The 26,236-nt window shown below is 42.7% G+C and overlaps 1 protein-coding gene across 1 annotated transcript in view; it reads left to right on the top strand.

The window, feature by feature from the left end:
• Positions 1-26,236, top strand: part of LOC149080439 (hemocyanin C chain-like) — a 345,862-nt gene that overhangs the window by 147,695 nt on the left and 171,931 nt on the right. The window contains exon 4 of the mRNA XM_089239556.1: positions 2,191-2,587. Within this exon, the coding sequence (XP_089095682.1) occupies positions 2,191-2,587 (397 nt within the window). The remainder of the gene's footprint in view (positions 1-2,190; positions 2,588-26,236) is intronic.

Genomic DNA, 26,236 nt, shown 5'->3' with positions numbered 1-26,236 from the left:
ACATTTTTACCCCGAGAGTTACCAGCCACCTCCACAGGAACTAATTGGTAACATATAGCATGTTGATGGTAATTAATTTTAACTAATTATATGTGATAATATGATGCAATATGAATAAATGATGATAAATTCACCATATGATGAATAAGATATTGAAGATGTAACATTTTAATAGTGAAGTGATTAATGCTATATGAATATGATGATAAAGATATGTAAATAATGGTGAAAATATTTCGCTTGAGGTAAATAGGGAATATAATATATGTACTCATGAAGTATTTGCAATGACAAATGCAGTATAGCAATTCTGGTAGTACCAGAATGGTGAAAATTAGCTATAAAAAAAAAGTACATGTCAAAGACCCGGAACATATAGGCCTTCTGAGTAATTCTTGACCACGAATTACTCAAATTTGCCGCCCCTCTGAACTTGCTACCCCGGCCCGCTTAACACCCTGTACATACGGCATCAGGGCCGCAACTAGAGAGGAGCAGGTGGGACTGGTGCCAGGGTCGTCTTAAGAGTATTATGGGCCCCCCCGGGCCAAGTGGTTTTTAGGAGGCCCTACATGGTAAATCCTTGAAAATTTCAATCGTATCTCATTTTTGGGAGGCCCCTCTTCTCTTGAGGCACCCGGGCCGTGCTCGGGTGGGCCCATGCGTTAAGACGGCACTGACTGATGCCCCCGAACTCCGAGCCAGACAGGAGCGCAAATGTTAACTCTTCATCTCTCCTTCAATATTAAAAGGGGGCGCCAAAATGCGTGCTTGCCCCGGCTGACCACGCATGTCGTTGTGGCCCTGTTCATCAGTATGTATGTTGCAAGGTTTAAGGTACATACAGGGCCGCAGCTGGATACTTTTTTTAACTGGAGCTAGCAAGCTTTTGGCGTCCCCGTATAAGGAAAGGTTAGAAGGAGTGGTGTTAAAGGGGCAATTCGGCGCCCCCTCTAGTTCAGCACTCGATACAGTGGACCCGCTCTCCCTAGTTGCGACTTTGTGTGTGTATGTAAATTAAAAACTGCTTGAAAAGAACGGTAGGTGTGAAAATTGTTTTAGTGCACTCTTCGATATTACCCGCATACAACGTTTTGTCTAAATCAGCGGTTCTCAATCTTTTTTGACCCACGGAGCCCTTTCCAGTATATAATTTCTGTGGCGGAGCCCCGTAGGCCTATTTTTTATTTATTCATCAAAGTTACTGATTTATTTTTATTCAAAAATATTAATAATTATTTTTTCCAAATTTACTGGTTCTTTTTTTATTTTCCTCGAGGGCCGCGGAGCCCTTGGGAGTTCACACGGAGCACCGGTTGAGAACCGCTGGCCTAGATGGTTTTTTTTAATTGCAAAAGCAACAGATAGACAGCCACATTCATATACAATACAAAAATAAATACCAAAAGGACAGAATAATGAAAGCAAAACACACGCAATGCAGCTCTTAGGGACATATTTCCTCCCCGGTTCATACTTGGGCTTTTAATAAATGTTTCAAAAGTTTGATACGGAAAATTTGCAAATATAAAAATTTATTCCTTCAGATGTCTAATTATTTTTATTTCTGATAATTTTTTATGAATTTATTATAAATTCCATTTTCCATTCCGAGCGCAAATCATCTCGGGATGGTTTGCGCTCTTTAGTAAACGGACAAAAGTCGAAGTCGACTTAAGCGAAGTTAAGCCAAACGTGTGTCGAGTTAGAGAGTTTCCCCTTCATTGAAATTAGTATTGGGCCAACTAAGGGGAATAATAGATGTCGAGTTATAAACGCGTCGAGTTACCGAGAGTCTATACTGTATATCTTTTTTTCTTTGTTTCTTTATTCTATTTCTTTGTTCACCCTTCTTTTTTTTCTAACTCGTAGAGAAAGTAACCGATTTTTTTAGAATTGCCGATATACTTCAAATAGAGGTTGTCTAAATTTGTTGACAATTGCCTGTACGTGAAGGAGTTAAACTACTTTAATTTTATTCCAGCAAAAACATACGTGTTTCTATAGTTTGGTTATAGTTTGCTTTTACCTTCTGAATAATGAAACAGAACTTTGCTGTTTTCAACAGCAAAAAAATTGCAAGCGTACTCTTACCCAAGTGCGTATAATAAATATAATATAATATAATAATATAAATTTATTGTATTTAAATTATTTCTAATATATTAATTTGGAATCTTACATTTTCAGATACGACTGTGAGCGTTTGTCTAATGGATTGCCAAGAATGCTTCCATTTCTTAACTTCGATGAATCTTTAGAAGGTTATTCAGCTCATCTGAGTTCCATCGTAAACGGACAACCATATGCATCTCGACCGAGTGGTATGAATCTGAGAGACATACAAGGTGTTGGAGTTCAAAATCTTGAACGATGGCGAGAAAGAATTCTTGATGCAATAAATTTGGGTTACGTGACAGATATGGATGGTAAAGAGACTGCTCTGGATGAAACTCATGGCATTGACATTTTAGGAGACATCGTTGAGTCAAGTCACGAGTCTAAAAATAAAGAATTTTATGGCAGTTTGCACAATTGGGGTCACGTTCTCATCGCAAACATCATTGACCCAGACGGACGTTATCAGGTATCAGTAAAGTAACAAATAAATATATTTTGTTGCAAAACCTGTGATTGTATATCATCATATTACGAGGGCATATCAAGTATAAACGAGACTTTTTCTATAATTCACTAAGAAATGAGAAATGTAACAGCTAATTTTTGGCATAACTGTTTTTTGTCATCAATGCCTTTTTTCGTATACTTTGACTTTGTTCTATTTCGCAATCAGGAAAACAATGTAGAATTGTGTTAAGCCGATCGCGCCGAATTGGCGAAATTTTGCCGCTGTGGTGGTCGAGTGGTTATAGTGACGGACTCGCGATGCGAGGATCCGGGTTCGAACCCCACAGTGGTGGTCGGCTGAAGTTGGTTTTCTGTGGTTCCCAACTTCAAGGCGCAAATGCTTAAAAAGTCTCGCCACAGAGAGCAACAGTCCTACAACGATAAATCATTCAATCATAACACTTCACTCATAATTAGAAAAACTGATGGCAGCACTACACATAACAAGCATTACAGAGAAACAAAAAACTTCACGTCAGGTTTCACTACACGTACACGCATATTCCCGCATGTACCGATTCGTTGGGGGTTCCGCGGAGGAGGGGGGGTGGTGCATGTGTGGTGTAGCAGTATTAGGTAGGGCTCGGGGATCCATGATGTTCTTAAGTCAGCCACCTCGTTGGGCAATTTGCCTGTTGTGGCGTTGTATTTGTAAATGAAAAAAAACTTTGTAAACTTGGATTTTTCTCCGCCTTGCGCTTCTTTAATTTTGTGGCTGGGAAATGATAATTTCAAGGTGATAAGTCTGGACCGTTAAAAGAATTTCCTGTATTTTATTGCAGTTTCTGTAAAGTCTCTTTAGTTATAGTATAGTGTGCGATCCAGCACTATCTTGCAAAACATCGCACTAAGGATGGAGACCTCTTGCTATTTGGTCCTCTAAGCTGCCTGGCCTTCAGTTTTATGCACACTATAGCAGTTCATACTATTTGCGACATCAAGGTCATGTTATTGCTGAGCTTGCAATGAAAACGAAATCCCCAAATTTTTCGCTCATTCATTTGATTCTAAAATTTCACTATTATGTACACTGAAGAGCCAAAAAAACTGGTCACCTGCCTAATATCGCGTAGGGCCCCCGCGAGCACGCAGAAGTGCCGCAACACGACGTGGCATGGACTCGACTAATGTCTGAAGTAGTGCTGGAGGTAATTGACACCATGAATCCTGCAGGGCTGTCCATAAATCCGTAGGAGTAAGAGGGGGTGGAGATCTCTTCTGAACAGCACGTTGTAAGGCATCCCAGATATGTTCAATAATGGTCATGTCTGGGGATTTAGGTGGCCAGCGGAAGTGTCTAAAGTCAGAAGAGTGTTCCTAGAGCCACTTTGTAGCAATTCTGGAGCAATTCTTGTAGCCACGTGTGGGGTGTCGCATTGTCCTGCTGAAATTGTCCAAGTCCATCGGAATGCACAATGGACATGAATGGGTGCGGGTGATCAGACAGGATACCTACGTACCTGTCACCTGTCAGAGTCGTATCTAGACGTATCAGGGGTCCCATATCACGCCAACTGCACACGCCCCATACCATCACAGAGCCTCCACCAGCTTGAACAGTCTCCTGTTGTCATGCAGGGTCCATGGATTCACGAGGTTGTCCATTCCCGTACACGTCCATCAGCTCGAAGCAATTGCAATCAAGAGTCGTCAGACCAGGCAACGTGTTTCCACTTCTCAACAGTCCAATGTCGGTGTGGTCGGGCCCAGGCGAGGCGTAACGCTTTGTGTCATGCAGTCATCAAGGGTACACGAGTGGGCCTTCGGCTCCGAAAGCCCATATCGATGATGTTTCGTTGAATGGTTCGCACGCTGACACTTGTTGATGGCCCAGCATTGAAATCTGCAGCAATTTGCGGAAGAGTTGCACGTCTGTCACGTTTAATGATTCTCGTCAGTCGTCGTTGGTCCCGTTCTTGCATGATATTTTTCCGGCCGCAGCGATGTCGTAGATTTAATTTTTTACCGCATTCCCGATATTCACGGTACACTCGTGAAATGGTCGTACGTGAAAATCCAAATTTCATCGCTACCTCGGAGATGCTATGTCCCATCTCTCGTGCGCCGACTATAACACCACGTTCAAACTCACTTAAATCTCGATAACCTGCCATTGTAGCAGCAGTAACTGATCTAACAACTATGCCAGACATTTGCTGTGTTATATAGGCGTTGCTGACCACAGCGCCGTATTCTGATTTGTTCCGTATCTCTTTATTTGCATACGCATGCCTGTACCAGTTTTTTCGGCTCTTCAGTTTATTACTGAAATACAGCATGGGAACCTCTCACGCAGTATACATACTCACTCATGATGATTATAAAAAATTTAATTTCATAAACGTAACGATTCCACATTACAGTAGAACCTCTCGATAATGGACACCCCACGGGACCATAAATTTTGTCCACTTTTATATTTATACGACGAACGGCTTCAGTCGCAATTGTTTCTTATACATTTTAATGTTAAAATATATACGTTACTATGTGTGAAAGCGGTTCACCGGTAGTTGTGCATGATCACCAATCGTCTCGATAAAGAAAGTTTGATTAAATTTCACTACATTTATAATTTTTACTGGCGATTACGAATAATTCCCAAACAAAGTTGGAAAGTCAGATTTAATATATGGAAAAATTTATAACCTTTCGGTAGCTTCATTAAACCAATTAGTTATTTTTACCCGTACATGATACGTGCACTACACATATTTTGAAAAAAAATTAAAATAAGTGTGAAGAAAAAAATAAAATTTATAACAACACACACACACACACACATTATCAGTCTTGTAATGTTGGTTTTCTTCGCACATATCAACATGTGCAAACAAAACATTACTATTCGAATTCACCATCTTGGATCACAGTTATGTTCAGTTACTCATGTTATCAATTGACGATTTATCATATTTACCGATTCGAGCTTGAGATTAAGCATAATCTTGGTTGAATATAATGAATTTTCGGTTAATGAACAAAAATTAATAAATTAGAGTTTGGAAAAAAAATTAGAGTTTGCCTGATTTTACTGTCCCCTATCGAGGAGTGAAATACATCAATGCCCCTATTCCACGACCGGAAATCAGATAAGTGTTTTCTAACGGGAGGTGTCCGTTAGGGGAAGTTCCACTGTACTTCGAAAATAGCAGGTAACATTTTCCTATTGCTAGATTGTTAAAGTTGAAAAGAGCGTCGTCTATTATTGAATAAGTCCCGTTTATATTTGATTCGCCAAACTAACACTGTATTAAAAAATTGTTGACATATTCTTGCTCGTGATGCTACATATTATACAACAAAAACCGAGCAAGCAACTGCCATTTTGTGATTCGAGGTGGCCAAGATAATTTCGAGGTAGTTGACCTTGATAATTTCATTATACAGGGTAGTTCATTATGAAAGGTACAAAAAATAGTGTCAGAATCTCGCGCAACAGAAGTAAAACATATATGTTGTTACGTCTAACTGAGAGATATGACATGTGACAAGATTCAACCCGCATCATATGTTCTGATACGACGACGGTGTATCAATCAAAATTAACCAATAATCATACTACGAATAAATATTCATAACTCCAGGTTCTTATGACAACTGGCCCTGTTTATTCCAGCACCCATTCATCAAATTTACATACTTTTTACAATAGAAAATCATTGTTTCGCATTTATATTTTTGCTTTCAATAAAAATTATTTTGTTTGATCAACTCTCAAAATTTCCCACAAACGTCAAGATATTTCCCATACGGACCAATTTTGGCCAATTTTTTCCCACGAATATGGGAAATTTCCCACGAGTTACCATCACTGCTGTCACTCTGTGTCTCTAGTCGTTTTTCTTCTTTTTGCAAGTTCTCGCTCAACTGTCGCCAATTCACTGGCCTATCGCCAAACGATACCCTCCTGTGCGCCAACTGGCGTAGTGTCGCGCTTACAAACTTTCCTCCTTATATCATCCTTCCTCCCTTTGGAAAACTTGCCACCAGTGCCGTCTTAAGGCATGGGCCCACCCGGGAACGGCCCGGGGGCCTCAAGCGAAGAGGGGCCTCACAAAAATTAGATCTGATTGAAATTTTTGAGAAGTTGTTTGATAGGGCCTCAGAAAAATCAATTGGCCCGGGGGCCCATGGTACTCTTAAGACGGCCCTGCTTGCCACCGAGATTTTTAATGACCGAGTGCGTCCGCTGATTTTACCAACTCATGTTTTCTCAACGTCCACAAATGTCCATTCTAGTCACCGCTTTGCACTTTGATGTCCTGGTGTGTGGCTTCCGGTGCCACGTGGCCTGGTCGACGATTCCTCAATGATGGAATGGACGATTAACGCATCAGCTCATCATTGCTCCAGTATGGATGTGTACATGTTTCAAAAGGAGAAATATATTATATATATATATATTGGTTATATATTGATATACACTGGTGAAATAAATTAAGAGAATTTGCACATTTTATCGAATTTCATGAAAAGAACTGAACTGAATGTAAAACCACTGCTTCTAGACAAAAATGCAAATCTTGTACGTCAAATACGTGTGTATAGGCGGAGCCAGTAGAGAAACAGGCTTTATAAGCGCGCGTAAGTTAAGACGCATTTCGTTCGCTAGCACACCTCGGCGAATTTCTTGGTGTTATTTTGCAGCAATCGGTTAATTTCAAATTGTAACAGTAAAAATGAGTAACCACCAACGTTTAGATGATGGAATGAGGTGGCGAATTGTGGGGAGGCTAGAAGCAGGCCAATCTCAAGTCCAGATTTGTAGAGAGTTCAATTTAACGCCCAGCGTCGTGTGTAACTTATGGAAACAGTTCAAGGATACCGGATCCATCGAGAGAAAGACTGGCCAAGAGCCACGACGGCCAGAGAAGATCGCCAATTGTCGATTATAGCGAGGTGTAACAGGAGTGCTACAGCTTCTCAGCTCTCTCGTGACTTGTATGCAGCCACAGGAACCCGTGTATCAAGGGTGACTGTTTCCTAAAGACTTCATGAGAGAGGGTTGTTTGCAAGAAGACCTGCTGTTTGCGTCCCGCTCACTTCTACGGACAGGAGAATCCGTTTATCATGGTGCAGAGAGCATAGAGATTGGAGTATGGATCAATGGGCGACCGTTCTCTTCACTGATGAGTCCCGGTTCAGCCTAAGCACCGATTCTCGCCGTACGTTCATATGGAGAGAACCAGGGACCCGCTACCTACCCTCCAATGTCCGCGAAATCGACCATTATGGCGGAGGAGGTTTAATGGTCTGGGCAGGCATCATGTTGGATGGCCGAACACCTTTCTTTCTCTTTGAAAGAGGCATTGTGACTGGTGTGAGGTATAGGGATGAGGTCTTGGAACCCTATGTTCGCCTTTTCAGGGGTGGGTGCAGTTGGCCTTGAGTTCTTTTCAATGGACGATAACGCGAAGCCCCATAGAGCTCTTCTGCTCGACGATTTTCTAGAGAGTGAGGATATTCGCCGGATGGATTGGCCAACCAGATCTCCAGACCTTAACCCTATAGAGCATGTCTGGGACGCTCTGGGGAGGGCAATTGCAACTCGTAACCCCCCTCCGGGAACCATCCAGGGAATGAAAACAGCGTTGCTGAACGAGTGGGACCAATTGCCACAGGAAATGATAAACTGCCTTATTTCAAATATGAAATCACGCTGCGAGACCTGTATATCTGTAAGATAAGACCATACCCCCTATTAACCCATCTATTAACCCATTTTTTTGTTTATTCTGCAACCGCTGTTTCATACCTTCTGACTCCAACGAGTGTTACGCACGATCATGCGTGTGTAGTACAATTATTGAATGGTTATTTGTTTTGTATTGTATCAATGTATGTACATATCAAATTTCATTATAATCGGTACAGTAGTTTTAGAGATAATCGACCAAGTTTGCAAATTCTCTTAATTTCTTACACCAGTGTATTTACAAAACAAAACACCACACTTAGTTCGCTGCTTGACAAAAAGTGCTAGAATGTTATATTTTGATTGAGATTTTGATACAAGTCCAGCCTTTTCTAAGTCACTGACTTGTGTGCGAAATTCAGCTCTCCAATTATAGGGGATTTTATATATAGGACATCTTATAGGGTTGTGGTGTTCTAATATGATTTCGTGAGGTTCAGTTAAAGCTGTTGACAACGCAATGGTAGAGTGAGCTAAAGCACTCGAATGATTTCAGCAAGAGTTTCAACAGTTTGTGTTTGAGATGTGTGTCAACACCATGAAAAGAAAAATCCTTTTCATTCAAGGGTAATGGTATTGCATCTGAAACATGAATGTCTGTGGGAATGTCTTCCAAATTATTGACTGTGCAAATTTTCATGTTTTTATTCAACATTATTGGGTCACTAGAAAAGTTAGTGATTTTTACACTAGTTTTTCTTGTTCGTCACTGTTTACGTTAACAATAGGAGATATTATCTCTACACCTTTGTGTTGCAATTTGGGACTGATAACAACTCTCGCTTCTACACTAGAATGGGACAAAACAGGTATATGAGCGTTAACAATGGTGCTTTGGTTAGGGGGCAAGAAGATTTTATTTTTCAACTTCATTGGTATTTCTTCCCCGTTCAAATTTGCTGAGTTTCCTCCCATCTCGAGATTTACAATTGATACAGTGATGTCATTAAATTTCAAATAGTTATTCTTGTCAATGATAGATTGCCTACTTTTCAGAAAGTCATATCCCAAAATAGCCTGATACCCGGTCAGTAATTTAAATTGTGTGACATAAAAATGATGTTCAGTTCGTAAATTCCCAATAGCAATAGGAATTTTGTACGATTCACTGATGGCTACGTCGCTTCCATTTACTGCGATAATTTGAATACTTGCCCTCAACGATTTCAATTTACCCTCTGAATTCATTTTACCAAAAAGATCTGGAGAAATGAGTGAAAGTGACGCTCCTAAATCTATCAATGCAAGAAAATCATGACCATTTGAATTGACTTCTACAGTTGGAAAAAAAATTTAGGACCAAAATTTGAATTTTTGAAGGAACGCACATTTGGCCCAACACGACTATTTAGTTTTGGCGCCTCCCTTACCCGTTTAAATTTTTTGTTTCCTCTACGGTTTCCCTGAGTGTTGTGTGCAAAATGTACTCTCCGTCATCGTTAGTTTGAGCGACTACCCTGTATATTCTCTTGTTTTCTCCAACAATCTGCTTGCACATGTCCGACACGGCCACAAAAAAAAAACATGTAATGTGTGATCGTGGTGTGTGTGTTCGGCTATTCCTCTGTATGTATTTGTTGCGAACTCAGATTATGCACTTGCATAGTGAGCTCTCGTATTTGGTCGCTCAATTGAGATACGATGTCTCCTTGTGATGATTCTTCCCTACTCTGCAGTGAGCTCATGAAAAGTCTGTTATTTGCCTCCTCGATTAGTGCGTCTGTTACCGCTTGGCTGAAATTTAGAGGGGCTCGCGAAGCACATGGCGTTGTATGTCAGGTCGAAGCTCGGCAAAACGAAACGAACCTGGTGTCCTGTCGTTAGCGGCTGTGACCTCTGGAGAAATAGCAGCTGTGTTTTGTAATACTCTGTTGCCAAGGTGTCGTACTCGAGTGGCAAAATCTTCCACAGATTCCTGTTCCTGCTGCTCACAGGTTGCCAGGGTGTGCAACTGGGTAGCCAGGGGCACTTTTTTTCAAATCTCGAATCTAACTTCTGGGAAAACTTCGAAAAACTTGAAATTTGTTCGTTTTGTGGGACAGAAAATTGCTGTCAATTTAACTTCACGATGGAAATTTTGTGGGATTCTTCAAAAAATTCTTCAAAATTCTTAATTCTTCGGACCAACCGCACAGTCGCGCAACTTCGTTGATTTTGTTCAAAACATTTCTTACACTGCTTGAACCCTCTCCTGAGAACGGTGGAATTAAATCCACAAAAAAAAAGCATTGAAATTAGCGGTGGAGACCCGTCTGATTGTGCGCGTGACCACCGGTACTCAGCGTTGAATATGTCTATTCATGATTTTTTTTTCAAGATGCAATTTTGAATACGCAATACAAATTTACAACATGAAATATTTTTGCACAAGCCACCAAATATTAATTCAAGACTTAAACATTGCGAATTTTCGCGTCATGTGGTTTCACAAGAAAAAAACGTGGGTCACATTAAAATTATTTTACTGAACCAAAAAAAAGTACTGATGAAATCGTGAATTTCATCATTTTGAATTCAATTTGGAAATTCATTTAATTTTCCGACTTGGCGAAAAGCAAAGAATTCAGGGTTGCATTTTTCTAGCATTTATCGCTTTTTCTATCCGTCACAAACACTGCGATTCCTTATGATTTTCTTTGAGAATTTTTCGAAATTCTTTCTCTCTCAAATTTCAAATAGACTTTAAATGCCAAATAATATTGTCTAAATTTAGACCGTATCATGAAGATCTTAATTTAAAATTTTCAAAGTTTATTCGAAAGCAATGTAATAGTAGAGAAATCTTTTAATTCATATGTATAAAATTACATGTCTTGACAGCCTAATTCACTGATTCATCACCGAGCCGCAACCACTAAAGCTCAGGCCCGTAACCAGAAATTTCGTTCGGAGGGGGACAAAGTGGTCAAATAATACAGTGGTTCTCAACCGGGGGTCATATGGCCCCCTAGTGGTACTGGGATATTTTAAGGGGGCCACGGAAGAAAATGAAGAAGGGGGCCATGACAGGTAGTTTGGAGGGCTACTGAGAACTGAGAAGAAAAATTAAGGTGTGAAGAATAAAGCTTTATGTCAGTGACTATACACTTAAAGAATCCAACAAAACTACCCATAAAACCAGGGCCATTTTAAAGAATGGGCTCACCCGGGCCTCACCGCCTAAATTTTGCAGCAGGTTCCCTAGGGGGGATGGGGGTTTTCGGAGGCCCCATCTAAATTTTTCACAGACCCTTCTACATTAAATTTATAGCGTGAAAAAACAAAAAAATTATGAAAACCATATCAGGCCCCCGAGCTGCAGCTCTGTCAGTCCCACTCTTGTCATGTCCGGGGGTCTCATGTCCATAATTGACCCCACCTCATGATATTTTGTATAATAGTACAATAAATTTTGATAATAAGTAGGAAATATGTTGGCTGTTTATTTCCACCTAAGTGTGGGACTACCATAGCATCACTTTGCCTAAGGGGCGGACGATGTTGAGACGGTCCTGAACAGAACTCGGACTAGCGAGGAGCTCAATAAATTCAAGCCCAGTGGTCTGGAGGCCAATCTTATTTGCAAAATTTTAGTTAAGTATAAATTCACTGAGAAAAAAATCAATTCAATACATATAAAGAATCTTGCTTCTAGATGAGAGTCGAATACTCTGGATAAGACAGGGGAGCCAAGAGAAAAAAAATATGGTTCAAAGGGGGCCACGGGCAAAAAAAGGTTAAGAAACACTGAAATAATATATTTGGCCATCTTTTCCCTTATTTCAGTGATTTTCTCACATTTCGAAGGGACTGAATCCCAAGTCACCCCCCCCCCCCCACTACGGCCTCTTGCTGAAGCTATAAACATAAAATTCTATCAGTAGTTTTATTTTATACTGTTTTTTTTTTTTTGTTTTTTTTTGAGACTCCCAAAAAAATTTCTCAAAATTCAACTTCTAAGTTTGTCTTAAGGAAGAATTTGCAGATTACCAAATTATACTGGCTAATGAAGACGCGTGTAATAGTTCCTTATTCATGGATATTCCCCACTTCTAAATCATTTTGTACTTCACTATAGACAGAAACCTTTCAACCCGAGTACACGGAAAAGTGTTGTTCTGGGGGGGTTCCAGCTCCCATGGCCCCACAGTAGGAGCTGGAGGGATTTAGCCCAAAGAGGAGAATAACGGTTTATGTGTTACTGCCTGAAACAGCCTGAAATTGGCCACTTCGCTAACTGACTAATCCAGTTGACCCTTCCAATGTCCGAAGTACGGGCTTTGGCCAGCTTTTGTATATTGATCCCTATATCGATGCCTATGATTCGAGGTTATCGCCGCATAGGAGTATTTTTTGTGACAATTATGGCCATTTATAATTAGCCCGAGCTAATCATAATTATTATGGTTAGCTATGGCAACTCTAACAGTCAAAGGAATCTGAATATCGAAATCTTGTCTGAGGCTTTCATGGCCGGCGTTAAATGACTTGCAAACGGTTTCCGGGTTATTAGGCCATGGTCTAGGAGATTTTCTTCCTGACGTTTCGCCCACATCTGTGGCAGGCATCATCTGAGGTTATTTGGACGTAAGTCTCCGCGGCAAGCGAGAAAGGCTTCGTATCTACTGTCATCGACTTGTTCTCTATATGCATTTCCAGACCAGACCAGAATTAAATTTTTCTTCCCGGGCCTGGCCCTTACGGACCATCTGCTGGCCTACAAACTGTAGCCACGGAGACTACGTATGAAGGGAAAGACAAGAGAGTATGTGTAAATTAAAAGTGCATGTGTTTTAGAAAGTTGTCAAAATCGGGTAAAGTGATAAGGTCATGGTCATGTTTAAATTAAATTAAATTTAAACGAATTTTGCAGATAACATGCCGGCAGCAACCTTCTTGTGTTAGTTCTATCACGATTATGCTTCGCTGTGAAGAAGTTCGGAAGCGACAAGGTAACTTCGCCTCTGCTCGCACGGGATTGGCTTGTGCGTTCTCGATCCTGGTTGGCTGGACCTGTAATCGATATAGATTAGTAACAAGAAGAGAAAATTCAGAGATAGAATTAGTATGTTATTTTTCAAAGTTCAGAAAATGGTAGGAGAAGTCAAAAATAAAAGAAAATACGATTTGTTTTTTTATCTCACAAATTTTTTAAGTTTTTTTGAAGAAGGGTTTTTTTTTTATTTTTTAAAGAAAAAAGATGGGTGAAAGGAAAAGTAGAAAAGTTGAGAAAAATCCGATTAAATAAAAAATGCTGAAAAAAAAAGAAGAGTTAGAGAGCTCCTTATCGTCAGTCTTTAACCAGGATATTTCCGGCTTCGACGAGAAATTTATCGATAATGGCTCTCCTCTCTTTGCCAGAGTTCAGCTTCATTATATCTTCAAAGCAAGACTTGGCGAACTCGTACATTTCATACGTGGACTAATGGCTTATCGCCGACCCAGAGTCAGAGGCGTCCGCGGATGTGGCCGTCGGGGTCTCGGCACCTGGTCCTGCCGGTTCGTCGGGTGACAGGCTTCTGGGCGCGTGTAGCTGAGAAGAAGTTTTGCCTGAAGTCCGTAGACGTTCCAAGGTCCGTAGATTGGGACTCTGAAATTTTTTGCCGTGGCGTAGCCTGGATTTTTTCTAAGTTCTTATGCACTTCTGTAGACTGTGCACTGACGTCCGAAGGTCTGGACTCGGTAGATTTTTTACCGCTATTGTCCGGAGGCCCGGACTTAGATTTATCTGTCGCTTTTTGAAGGCCAAAGCCAAAGCCATAATTTGTCAGACGTGGTGCCTCGGTGCCATTATGGCACAATATAACCACTTCATCATTGTTCTGCCAATTGTAGTCACAGATGTGCAAAATTTGCCATGGTTGGTGTAAGGGGCGTTAGATTTATGCAGCTCTTAGGCTGCTGGGCGCCACCTGGTGGCGGTACAGAGGGTAGAAGAAGGGGGAAAAGAGAGAGCCAATTTTGCTAGGCTGTATCCTAAACGGATAGGGGTTGTTTGTGTATGACGTAAGAACGTTCTCTTATATTATTCTCCTGAGGGGAGGATAAGGGGGGATGAGACATGGGTCCCTTATCGAAAATGATGAATGTTTTCCACAACCAAGGATGATGTTAAATGAGATGATTAAGTGATGGTATAAGGTGAAAAAGATATGATCTACGATTGTAGTTAATATTATTTACAAACAAAGAAAAAAAAAAAAAAAAGTGTATTTACAATCCCTGTATAGGGGGTCTAACCATCAAGAGAACGTTCTTAGGTCTAGGCAGTGCTCTAAATTCGGTGGCACTGTACGCTGAAATCGCTCTGAGGTGGTCGAAGTCCGAGCTCTCTAACCTTTCAAAAAAGCGCTTTGCGAGACTCTTGAAGGCTGAACTGAATTAAAATTAATTTGCCAGTTCCGCGGCACAATTTTTGATGGCCGCTCTACTGGTCTTAGAAGCGGGTCACTAAGGGAGTGACCTATTTTGGAGCGTGTGTGTGAGTGTATGCAAAGTGTGTGTAAGCTGTGGTGTAAGGACAAAATTGGGAGTTTAAAGTTCAAGTTCCGGCCCTAACTTAATCACAGGTAAAATGCCACCATGACCTTGTTGCACCTAAAAGAGAAAAATTTTCCCCAAGTCCATTGTCGGAGCGCCATTGGCCAATAGTTCGTCTGCTTCAGGATTGGCTGCTGACCTGTGGGAGATATGAGGGGAAAAAAACAAAGTCCAGAGGGGAAAGGAAAAAGAAGAGAAATAGAGAGATTTTTCTTTTTTCAAAATTTTTTGATTTTTTTGGGAATTTTTTTTTTTGAGAAGAGGTAGTAAAAATAAAAATAAAAGGAAATAACACATAGATAGAGGACGACACAAAAAGGAAAGCGGAAGAAAAAAAAGAGGGAATTCCAGCCGGAGACAAGATGGCTTGACAGATTGATCATCGATGGATCGGTAATCGATGATTAAGGCCTGGATAAATCGATAGTTTTGCACCAATCGTATCGTTTCTCTCGCCTTGGCTTCGAATCGTGCGATCGCGTGCTGGAGCTGAATGTTATCTTTTCGCACCAATTTCAGGATACTGTTCTGGAACAAGATGGCGAATTCCTCAACAGGATCAGCATTGTTTTCCTCGACGCTTGTGTCTGGCGAGAAGGATGGAGATGAGCTCTTGGGCGCCATTGTCGCGTTTTCCCGAGGAGAGCTTGTTCTCTCGACCCCTTGGATTGGCTTGGGCACCTGGCTTGGCGACAGGTTTCTTTCTGCTGTCATCGGTTTTCTCGGACCTAGAATATGGAGAGAAACTGCATTTTCTGTAATTTGCTGTGTGAAACAGCTTGCAGTTTGTGCACTGCGGTTTGTCGATGCCTCTTACATTTGGGCAATCTCGGGACGCATGGTTTAGGATGCATTTCACGCATCTTTCTGTTGCCTTGCAGCCGGAGGAGTGATGCCCCCACGTCTGGCAGCGAAAGCACATGATATGCTTAGGAGGGCGGTGAGTCCGGAATCGCTCAACCCTGATTCGGAGACAGTCTATGGACTTCAGTTCAAGCAGCTTGGCTGATCGCGGCTCCTGGGGCATGTCTACTCGCCAAAGCGGTAGTTTAGCCCCGTCTCGGCGTCGTCTGATCTGCTGGGCTTTTATTGGCTGATGTCCTGCTTCCTGTAATGAAAAGAGCACATCCTCGTCGGACGTGTTTGGGTCAAGTCCTCTGATGACATAACTGTCAGGTTTCTCGCTGTCCAGCAAGAACGAGTGAAACTCGATTTTTTTCTCGGTGCAATGTTTGGTAATTGCCCGGTGGTCATTTTCAGACTCGGGAAAGACCGAGATCTTCCCTCTTCTGACTTCAGCCTTGATGATGCCGGCGCATACCGTCTCAAGTTCGCAGGAGATCTGCCGCCATTTTCCACCGGAAGAGATGATGATCGGTGGAATCTTCCTTCTCCTGGATTCGCCGGTCGTAGCCGGGGTCGCCATTGGCTCTTCATCTGGTGAGGGCGGGGCTAGTTGCTCCGCTTGGGTTGCCGTCGTATCGTTCAGTGAGGTGTTCCCCGAGGGCGGGAAGGGCACCGGCGAGAACAGCGGCGGCGGGGTGGTCCTGGTACCTGGAATAGCAATGTTAGGGTTCGGCGTTTTGTCCGAGCCCTTGCCTCGCTTTCTCTTGCAGGAATTAGGATCCACAACGTTTGTCAGGGTGTACATGTTTTCAAAAACACGCTCCTTGGTATCTTTACTGAGTTGGCCTTTCAATCTGAACATCAGCCTGGTTCGGAAGAGGGTGTCCCTGAGGAGGGCATCGTCTCGGCAGGTTCGCTTGGTGTCTGGCCGCTTCGAGATTTCTGCTGTTTCAGAGATCCCTTTGAAGAAATCGCCAGTTTCCACAAGTAATCTTTCAAACTCGGCTTCGTCAGTAGGTTTGTCTCCGTCGTACTTCCAGAAGCCGTGCTCCAGGGCCTTCCAAGCATCCCCATATTTCGGGATGATCTTAGTAGGTAGAACACAGCACTTCAGTATTCCGGTCGTCATACCTGAAAAGAGAAAGCACGGTGCATGCGAAACGCTAGGCTATCTGAATGTGCGAGAGCTAGAACCTCATGTCTGCACGCTGTGGCGTCTCGTGATCATCTGTCATGTGTTCATTTATTTTCTGTGTTGCCTCTTGAAGGCGATTCTATATCGGCCGCAGAAGAACCGCATTGGTTGGCTTGTGTGGATGTGTTGTGCGCCGATTGGCTGCAAGTGGTGTCTGGCGACGATTGGCTGTCGAGGTCATTTTCTCTCTGGCATTCATCGGGGGCACATCATCGTACATCCGGGACTCAAGGTGCATCCCACTTGGGCCCCGGTACTTCAGCACCGCAGAGAGCCGAGATGTGCCCCGATGAATGCCAGAGAGAAAATGACCTCGACAGCCAATCGTCGCCAGACACCACTTGCAGCCAATCGGCGCACAACACATCCACACAAGCCAACCAATGCGGTTCTTCTGCGGCCGATCAAGAATGCATATAGACAAGAACACACGAACGAGATCTGGTTGCGAACGGACGTGCGAAAAACCTTCAGACATAACGACGTGCAGTGCAGTTCTCCCGTAGGCGGTGAGGGCAGGAGGAAATCCGCCCCTCCGAGGGGACACCACCGGACCCTAGGCACAGGCTGGACGGGTCAGAGCTTTCAATGCTCTCAGTACATATTTTTGACAATAGCCAAAAAAAAGAAAAAGTGAACATATTCTAGCGAGGGCCAAGGCTGGCGTGGCCTGCTAGATAGCGGCGCGCTAGCCATAGAATCCACGTTTTTTCCCCCACTGTGTTTTCTCCCCCCATCTTACCATCACCGTACATCTAGCATGGAACTTCAGTGACATGAATTCCACTAGGTAAGTAACAGCAAGGTGAGTGGTATTCTCTTGCATGTGCTCTTGTGAAAAAATGGGACTAATATGCCCATATGCCGATCAGAATGGCGCCGATGCCATTACTAAAATGCGCACGCTTACGACGGACCTCGACGAGTCCGGGCCACGGGCCGAATTTGGGAAGCTGTTCCTCCCATGGATCGAGAAGCTGAAAACCCTCGTAATGGGTAATAACATCGCTCATAACAGCTGTAAATTCGAACAAAAACTAGAGTGCCTAGTAATTAAATATTACCGGCTGGAACAGGAAGGGAAGGGTGAAGTGGCCCTTACGGGCCTTGAGGGGCTGTTCTGTGATGCCAGAAACCTTATGGAATATCTGGAGACGAACTCATGTAGCCACAAGCGGGCTCTCCTTTTTAAAAGGAAACTCACATCCACCCCCCTCGCACAAGGTGACACGGACCCCCCTCCCTCGGGGAACGAAAAAAGGAAAAAGAAACTAAAAAAGAAGGGTAAAAAAAAGAGGGAAACTCAAAATTCGGGGAGCTCAACAGCCCCTGGTAGCTCATCAGACTCACAGAGATCTGTCAACCTAAGCGAAAGCACCAAAAATTTGACCCAAGGGTCCGAAACGTCCACGAACAGTGGGATAAATCTTAGACTAAATTTAACTGAAAATACGCCCATAATTAATGAAGAAGAGGACATATCTTCTGAAACACAACGAACCACAATCTCCGAGGATAAATCGCATAACACCTCGGCGGAATCATCGTCAAAAAGCACCTCTATGAGCCAAAATAGCTCGAGCTCAAATTCCGGCTCTTCGGCTCCAAACAGCTCATCAGCTCAGAGCATTACTTCGGCTGACAGCCCGCAACAAGAACAGATTTTCGCCACAAATAACGCGGAGCATTCAAGTGCAACGAATGGAAACGGCAACCAAAATACATTAGCGGCGGATGAAACAAATGTGACCCCTAAGTCACCAATTTGCCCCCCTATCAACACGGGGGCCGGAACATCAACAAACACTGACGTTACCACAAATTCGACAGGGAACGCCCACCCAAGTAATAACATACCAGTGGGAGACGCCCCCACTGATCCGGCGGACAACGCCCACCCGATCCCAAACACAACAACAGGAAACGCCCACTCGCTGACAGCAGCACAAAACGTAAACATAAATATTCCCCCCACGATTCCATTGAACGAAGAGGGCGAAATTGATGAAAACAACATAGATAATGAAGGCTTCCAGCCTGTATTACGTCGTCCACGAAGAAAAAAGAATATCCCTCAAATTATTCTTAGGAAATGGGGGAACACTTGGCTCACGGACTTTGGCGCCCTCAGGGCACTGTGCGAAGTTCCGCCTCTTTCTACCCCAGCACAAAACTCACTTATTGTTGAGGTGTATACTGAAAATGATCACAGAACTGCAACTAAGTTCTTTGACGAAAGAAAATTTGAATATCACACATACCAGAGATTCACAGAAAAAACACTAAAATTTGTCATCCGCGGGCTACCGGCCAACGTCCGACCCGAGGAAATAAAGGCGGAACTTATAAAGCAAAACGTTGAAACAGTTAAAATTGCAAACATGACCACAAGGGCAGCGAATAGACCCATGCCACTATTTTTAATCGAAATAACAGTTGCAAACAAACACTTTGCCAACATCAAGGAAATTGCGGGCATACCAATAGATATCGAAAGATATCGAGGGAATGCTGCACCCATACAATGCCGTCGCTGTATGGCCTTCAACCACACGGCCCTTTTCTGTAAGGGCCGGGCAGTATGCGCCTTCTGTTCAGGGCCGCATGAAACCAAAAACTGCAAGGACAAGGGCGATAGGAGAAAAATTCGATGTGCGTTCTGTGGCGGCCCGCACACTGCTACGTTCCCAGGTTGCCCAAGGCATCCCAATGCCCGCAAACAAGAAAAGGGGCGAATTTTTACCCCACTTCTCCCCCTACATCTTCGCCCCCCCTGTGAAGAGGACTTTCCCCCTCTCCCAGGAAGCCAACCGCCGGCAGGGGACCAGTTGCCCGAAACTGTACAGCCCCAAATTGATGGAGACGAAAACTTTGAACTGGGCACTCAAACAATTACAATTCGCACATCCCGGCCCCAAGGGCCAGCTGATGAGCCGCACATAACACAATCACCAAGAAAAACAAATGATTACATAAATGACCTCAAGATCAAACAATCCGAACTTCACGCACGAATTTTTCCAGGTGCCCCACCCATGGCAGAAGGAATAGAAATACAACAATTGCATACAATGAAAGAACGACTTGGGAAAATGAACACAAGCAAGCAAGCTGCAAAAGCGGCATATAATTACTATGTCATAGGAACCGAGGAGATTGACTCTGATGAGGAAATTTTCGAGGATGCCCACGAGGAATTAACACCCCCAGTGAGCAACAAATCAATGGAGCCCTCACCCAAGACAAATTTGGCCCAGGAGACACCGCCTGAGCCCGCACAAGGAAATAATACCCAAACAAGCAGTCAACCCGAACAACAATTATCCCAACTGCCCATACAAGAAAACGAAACCAAAACAAACAACATACCAGTTGAGCTTCTTCAGCAATTACAGAACCTCAACAAGGAAAACATTCAAATTTTAATTACCTTATTACACACACTCCTCAACAATAGCGCAAATAATTAACGCCCCCCCCAGGCCCCTAAGGGCAATGGCCTGGAACTGCAACGGACTCAGGGACAACCTGAAAGAGCTCCAGGATGAAGTTCATAGAACCCAGGTCGACATAATCCTTCTATCTGAAACCTGGCTGCTCCCAAGTAACGACCCGAAGCTTCCGGGCTTCTCAATAGCCCGCAAAGATCGATTGCACAATCGAGGGGGCGGAGTCGCAGTTCTCGTGAGAAACTCTTTTCCCTTTCTGAACATCACTCTCCCCCCTTCAACAGAAATGGAGGCAGTAGCAGTCGAAGTGCACATAAACAATAGACAATTCATATTTTGTGCAATATACAAGCCGCCCAGAAATAAGATTGATACTGATCTTCTGAATGCAATATTCAACACAACCAAACCAGTCTTCATTGGGGGCGACTGGAACTCTAAAGACCCACTCTTTCACAGCAAAAAACGAAACAAGCATGGAGCAGCCCTTAGACGCTACTGCATGAATAAATTTCTTCAAGTACACTCAACACCCATTCCAACACATATCCCAAGCTGCCCTAGGTATGAACCAGACATAATTGACTTCGGAATCTCAAAAAATTTTTTACACGACATACACACCCATACCAAAATCATACTTAATTCACCACATAACCCTGTCTATTTTGAAATAGACCACCAAATACCCAGAACTAAGAGGATATTAAAAAGGGTAAACTGGACTAAATTCCAGGAGCTAACTGAAGATGACGACATAATTCACATAGAAGAGACAACACCAACGCAAATAAACGAAGCGGTCACCCAAATCACCACTCGCTTCCAAGAAGCGATAGAACAGGCGTCGGAGGAAATCCACTTCTCGGACCACAGATACGGGCTGCCAAACGACATTCTTCAAAAAATAAAATTCAAAAACAGAATTCGGAAAAACTGGCAGAGATACCGCAAACGCATTGACAAAATTCTCCTAAACAAACTCCAAAGCGAAATTAAAAGGGATGTCGCTAACTTCACCAATGATCGCTTTACAGACTTCGTCGGAAATGCCACTGCCGAAAACGGCAACTTATGGAAGGCCTGGCGAATATGCAGACCCCCCACATCGCGAATTACAAAAATTAAAAAAGGAAACCACTTTGTTTTCGCCCCCCAAGAAATAGCAGAAACATTTGCAGATGCGTACGAACAACAATTCACTCCTAACAGAGTACAAACAAGACAAGAAACAATAGCCACCTGCCAAAGAGTGACCGCGTACATACTCTCACACAGGGCACAAGGCACAGACCACATGGACCTCACCACTGAAGATGAAATAAAAAACCTTATTAAAAATCTTGATGCAAAAAAAGCACCGGGGGCGGACCATATAAGCAATAAAGCTCTCAAACTAATGGCCCCGGCCCATCTTTCCTCACTTTTGCACATCTTCAATGCATCACTGAAAACAAACTTTTTCCCAACCCCCTGGAAACACGCCATAATCAAGGCGATACACAAGCCCGGCACAAACCCAGAAGAAGCGACATCGTACCGCCCAATATCGCTCTTAAAAAACTTCTCCAAACTCTACGAAAGAGTTGTAGCGGCAAGGCTCTCGCAACATATAGAAACTAATAATATAATCAGACCAGAGCAGCATGGATTCCGTCCCGAACACTCATGCGTAACACAGCTACTAAGAGTCACGGAGTATATTACAAACGCATTCAATTACACAGACACAGTGGCCGCTCTTTTTTGCGATATAGCTAAAGCCTTTGATAAGTGCGAAATAGCCACCCTACTCTCGAAACTCATCGCCCTGAGGTTTCCACCACACTACGTACTCTTTTTCTACAATTATCTGATGGGCCGTACCTTCCAGGTCAAAATAGATCAAGAGCTATCAACCACCAGACCCGTACGGGCCTCCGTCCCACAGGGCAGCGTCCTGGGCCCACAGCTCTTCTTACTATATATCAACGATTTCCCTACGCCCAGAAATGGTATACTTGCACTATTTGCCGATGACGCAGCGATTCTATGCAGCAGTAGAAACCCTGCATATGCCCTTTGGAATCTCCAAGATGCTGCCCACGACATAGAACAATGGTGCGTAAATTCTGATGTGCGAATGAACTACGACAAATGCAAGTTCATGTGGTTTGCGCGTAGAACCAAATTACCTAGATACGCACTTGCGTTTGGGGGACACAGACTGAACCCAGTCACACACATTAAATACCTCGGGTGCATACTCGACAAAAAACTTCTCTTCAGAGAGCATGTTCAAATGGCCCGGAATAAAACTGTTGGAATCATGGGCATGCTCAATCGAATCACTTTCCCTCAAGCACAACTAACAACACACAATAAAATAATCCTTTACAAATCCATTCTTCGACCCACAATGCTATATGCCTCCCCGGTATGGGCCCATGCCCGCAAACTAAATATTAAAGGACTCCAAACAAGACAAAATAAAATACTAAGGCAACTTCTACACGCACCTTGGTATCTCCGGAACATTAATATCAGAGCAGATTTGCAAATCTCACATCTCTGGCCATATATACTCCGCCTAAATCAAAGCCAATTCGACCGAATGAGCGAGTCAACGTACCCACATATCCGAATAATTGTAGATTATGACGTTAATGAACAATGGAAATATAGAAGGCCCAAACAAATTGGGCAACTACAATGGCACGAGCTCTAGCTCCTTGTGTCCAACATACTTTTCGAGCACCCAGTACCATAACCTCCATAGCACGAGCCGATAAACACACCACTTCCATAAGGGGGCGTTCCCACTCCCTTCTTGTAAACAAACAACATGAACTGACCGATGGATGGGGAAAAGAAACACCAAGCAGCAGAAAAGAGAGAGAAATAGCTCTCTCTCCTCTCCTCTGACGTCACGAACGGCCCCTGCAAGGTCACGGAGCGAGAAAAAGAAGGGAAAGAAAAGAGAAAAAGCGCTTGGCACGGAGCCAAAACTGCTCTCCCAACTTGCCTCTCTCTCGTCAGAGGGCGCTGAAGGAGGAAAAAAAAAGAGAAACTTTTTATTACTATTATAGTAGCGGAGGGCTTCCCTCACATACGCCAAAAAAGGCCTAGCGAAAAAGGCTTAGGGAGTAAAGTCGGCCTCCCATGACAACATGTAAATATAGGAGCGACCGCTCGCCCGACACGGCTCACAGCTGAGCGGAATTGAACCGTGCTGAAGGGGATCCCAGCTCTAGCTACACTGTACATATTATACTTAACCATATTTAATCAAGGAACATATATTACCCCAGGAATTTTTGCAAGCTTGTATAAATTACATAATTCCCATAAGCTCACCCCAACGAGAGGGAAAACATTTAATCAGGGAATATCTACTACTCCGGAAATATTTTATAGCAAGCATTTATAAATAAAATAATTCTCATAATTTACCCCAATGGGGGTGGAAACTTCTCATACCATGGTACCCATAATTTCAAATCGGCATCAAGAGCAAGAGAATACTACTGTTTGTTGTTGCTTGTTTGTGTATATCAAATTCATGTCTTCCCTCCTTTACTTTGTCACCTCTCTCCCCCCTCTAACAAGTACTAATTTTTCTTCTATCCCCCCTCTTTTTCTTGCACTCTCTCCTTCACTCTAGGTCACCACAACTTGTCGCATTGTTCTGACGGAAGCTCACTACACTACTGGAAAAGCAGAAGTTGTCGCATATTCAGAAAACTCAAAAAACTTCAAAAAAAAAAAAAAAAAAAAAAAAATTTCTTTTGCAAAAAGAGGTCTCCTCGTCTTCACAGCTCACTTCTCTGTCTTCTTCTACTTGTTAACAATACTAGCAGAAGGTTGTGGCGCATTCTACCTGCAGGCGTGATACCAGACCAGTCGTTAATTATTGACCAAATCCCAAATTTGACAAACTTTCTCATTACACATGCACTTAATTACACATACTCTCTTGTCTTTCTCTTCACACGTAGTCCCCGTGGCTACAATTTGTAAGCCCGCAGATGGCTCCATTGAGCCAGGCCCGGGAGGAAAAGTTTAATTCTGGTCTGGTCTGGAATGCATATAGAGAACAAGTCGATGACAGTAGATACGAAGCCTTTCTCGCTTGCCACGGAGACTTACGTCCAAATAACCTCAGATGATGCGTGTCACAGATGTGGGCGAAACGTCAGGAAGAAAATCTCCTAGACCATGGCCTAATAATCCGGAAACCGTTTGCGAATCTGAATATCGATATCTTAGTGAACCATATATAGAGAATGACATGTACGGCCCGGCAAAAGCCCATAATTCGGACTTTGGCCGGGTCAACTGGGCTGGCCAGTTTGGGAAGTGGCCACCTTCGGGCTTAGATAGTAACGTATATAAATATGTATATGCGGCCATCGTTCGATTTAACGACCCCCTCATCGCTTCAAAATGGACGTTATAGTGGTATGGTCGTTGTATCGAAAGTAAAATATATATGATTGTCGTTATATGAAAACATTTGGGTCTTATCCCACTGGTCGTTGTAATCGAATGATCGCTATAACATGAGGTAGTTATAATGAGCGTCGACTGTGTATATATATATATATATATATATGCATAGTAGGATAAAAATACAAGAGAAATGAAGATAAAAAATGAAGTGGTAGTGAAAAAATATCTTTTGAATGACAAAACCGCTAGCGCTGCTCACTTGTTTTTTTCAAAAATATATATATACAAAAAAGAATTATTGAAGAAAAGAACCATGCATGGGGTTCCCCATGATGAAGACCCATTGCATAGGTTCTATTTCTCTCATAAAATTCAATTTTTTTCTTTAATAATTCTGTTTTGTATATGCGGGGTGGTAACTATCGACTGCCCGATAATTACACACGTGATTCCTTGTGAAAAATTAATGTCGAAAAGTATTTTCCGTTTCAGGATCGTCAGAATATTATATACAAATACAACGCCACAACAGGCAAAATGCCCAACGAGGTGGCTGATAAAAAGATGCCCATAAAAATATGGATGTCATATATTTAAAAAAAAAAACAGCAACCCAATTAAAAATGCAATTAACACAAATTATGAACAATATATACACATGATAAAATATTATACAATGCCCATAAAGAATACTTATGGTTGTCTTATTCTAAGTATGGATAGCTTCTCGATTTACCCCAACATGTTATCGTATTTCTTTTTAAACGATTCAATTCTGTTAGAATTTACTACTTCCGGGGGTAAGCTATTCCATTTATTAACAACCCTATTAGAAAAAATTCCCTGCGACACCATAACCTTGCATTGTCCCTCAACAATCGATACTGGTGTCCCCTTGTAAAAGCAGTCGATTGGCGGTGTACTAAAAGTTCATGGTCCATCCTATCCACCCCATTGAAAATTTTGAACACTTCGATAAGATCTCCTCGACACCTGCGTTCATCCAATGTAAACATATTCAAAAAATGAAGTCTCTCTTCATAACTCAAGCCCTGTGTGCCAATAAGGACACGCGTAGCTCTTCTCTGCACCCCTTCAACCAAGTCTATGTCCCTCTGTAGGTATGGTCTCCAAAACCTTACAGCATACTCCAGTCCAGGACGAACTAATCCTCGAAAAAGCGGAAGAATGACTTTAGGAGAACGCGAAGACACCTTTTTGAAAATGAGACCAAGCATTCTATTCGATCTTTTGACCACCGCTGAACAATGTTCAGAAAACCTAAGTCGCTCGTCAATGAGAATTCCCAAATCGGTGACCCTAGTTGCATCCGGGATAGTGACACCATTCAACTCGTAAGAGAACCGTGGGTTGTTCGAACCGAAATGAGCGACCATGCACTTATCAATGCTAAACATCATGCTCCATTGATTTGCCCATACTGCAATCCTGTTTAAGTTGGTCTGGAGC

This window comes from Pholcus phalangioides, unplaced genomic scaffold, assembly GCF_987345545.1.
Source record: "Pholcus phalangioides strain wild (caught in Gottingen) unplaced genomic scaffold, Ppha-v1.0 ptg000011l_1, whole genome shotgun sequence".
In the NCBI taxonomy this organism is placed as follows: domain Eukaryota; kingdom Metazoa; phylum Arthropoda; class Arachnida; order Araneae; family Pholcidae; genus Pholcus; species Pholcus phalangioides.
This window is presented reverse-complemented; position numbering and strand designations above follow the sequence as displayed.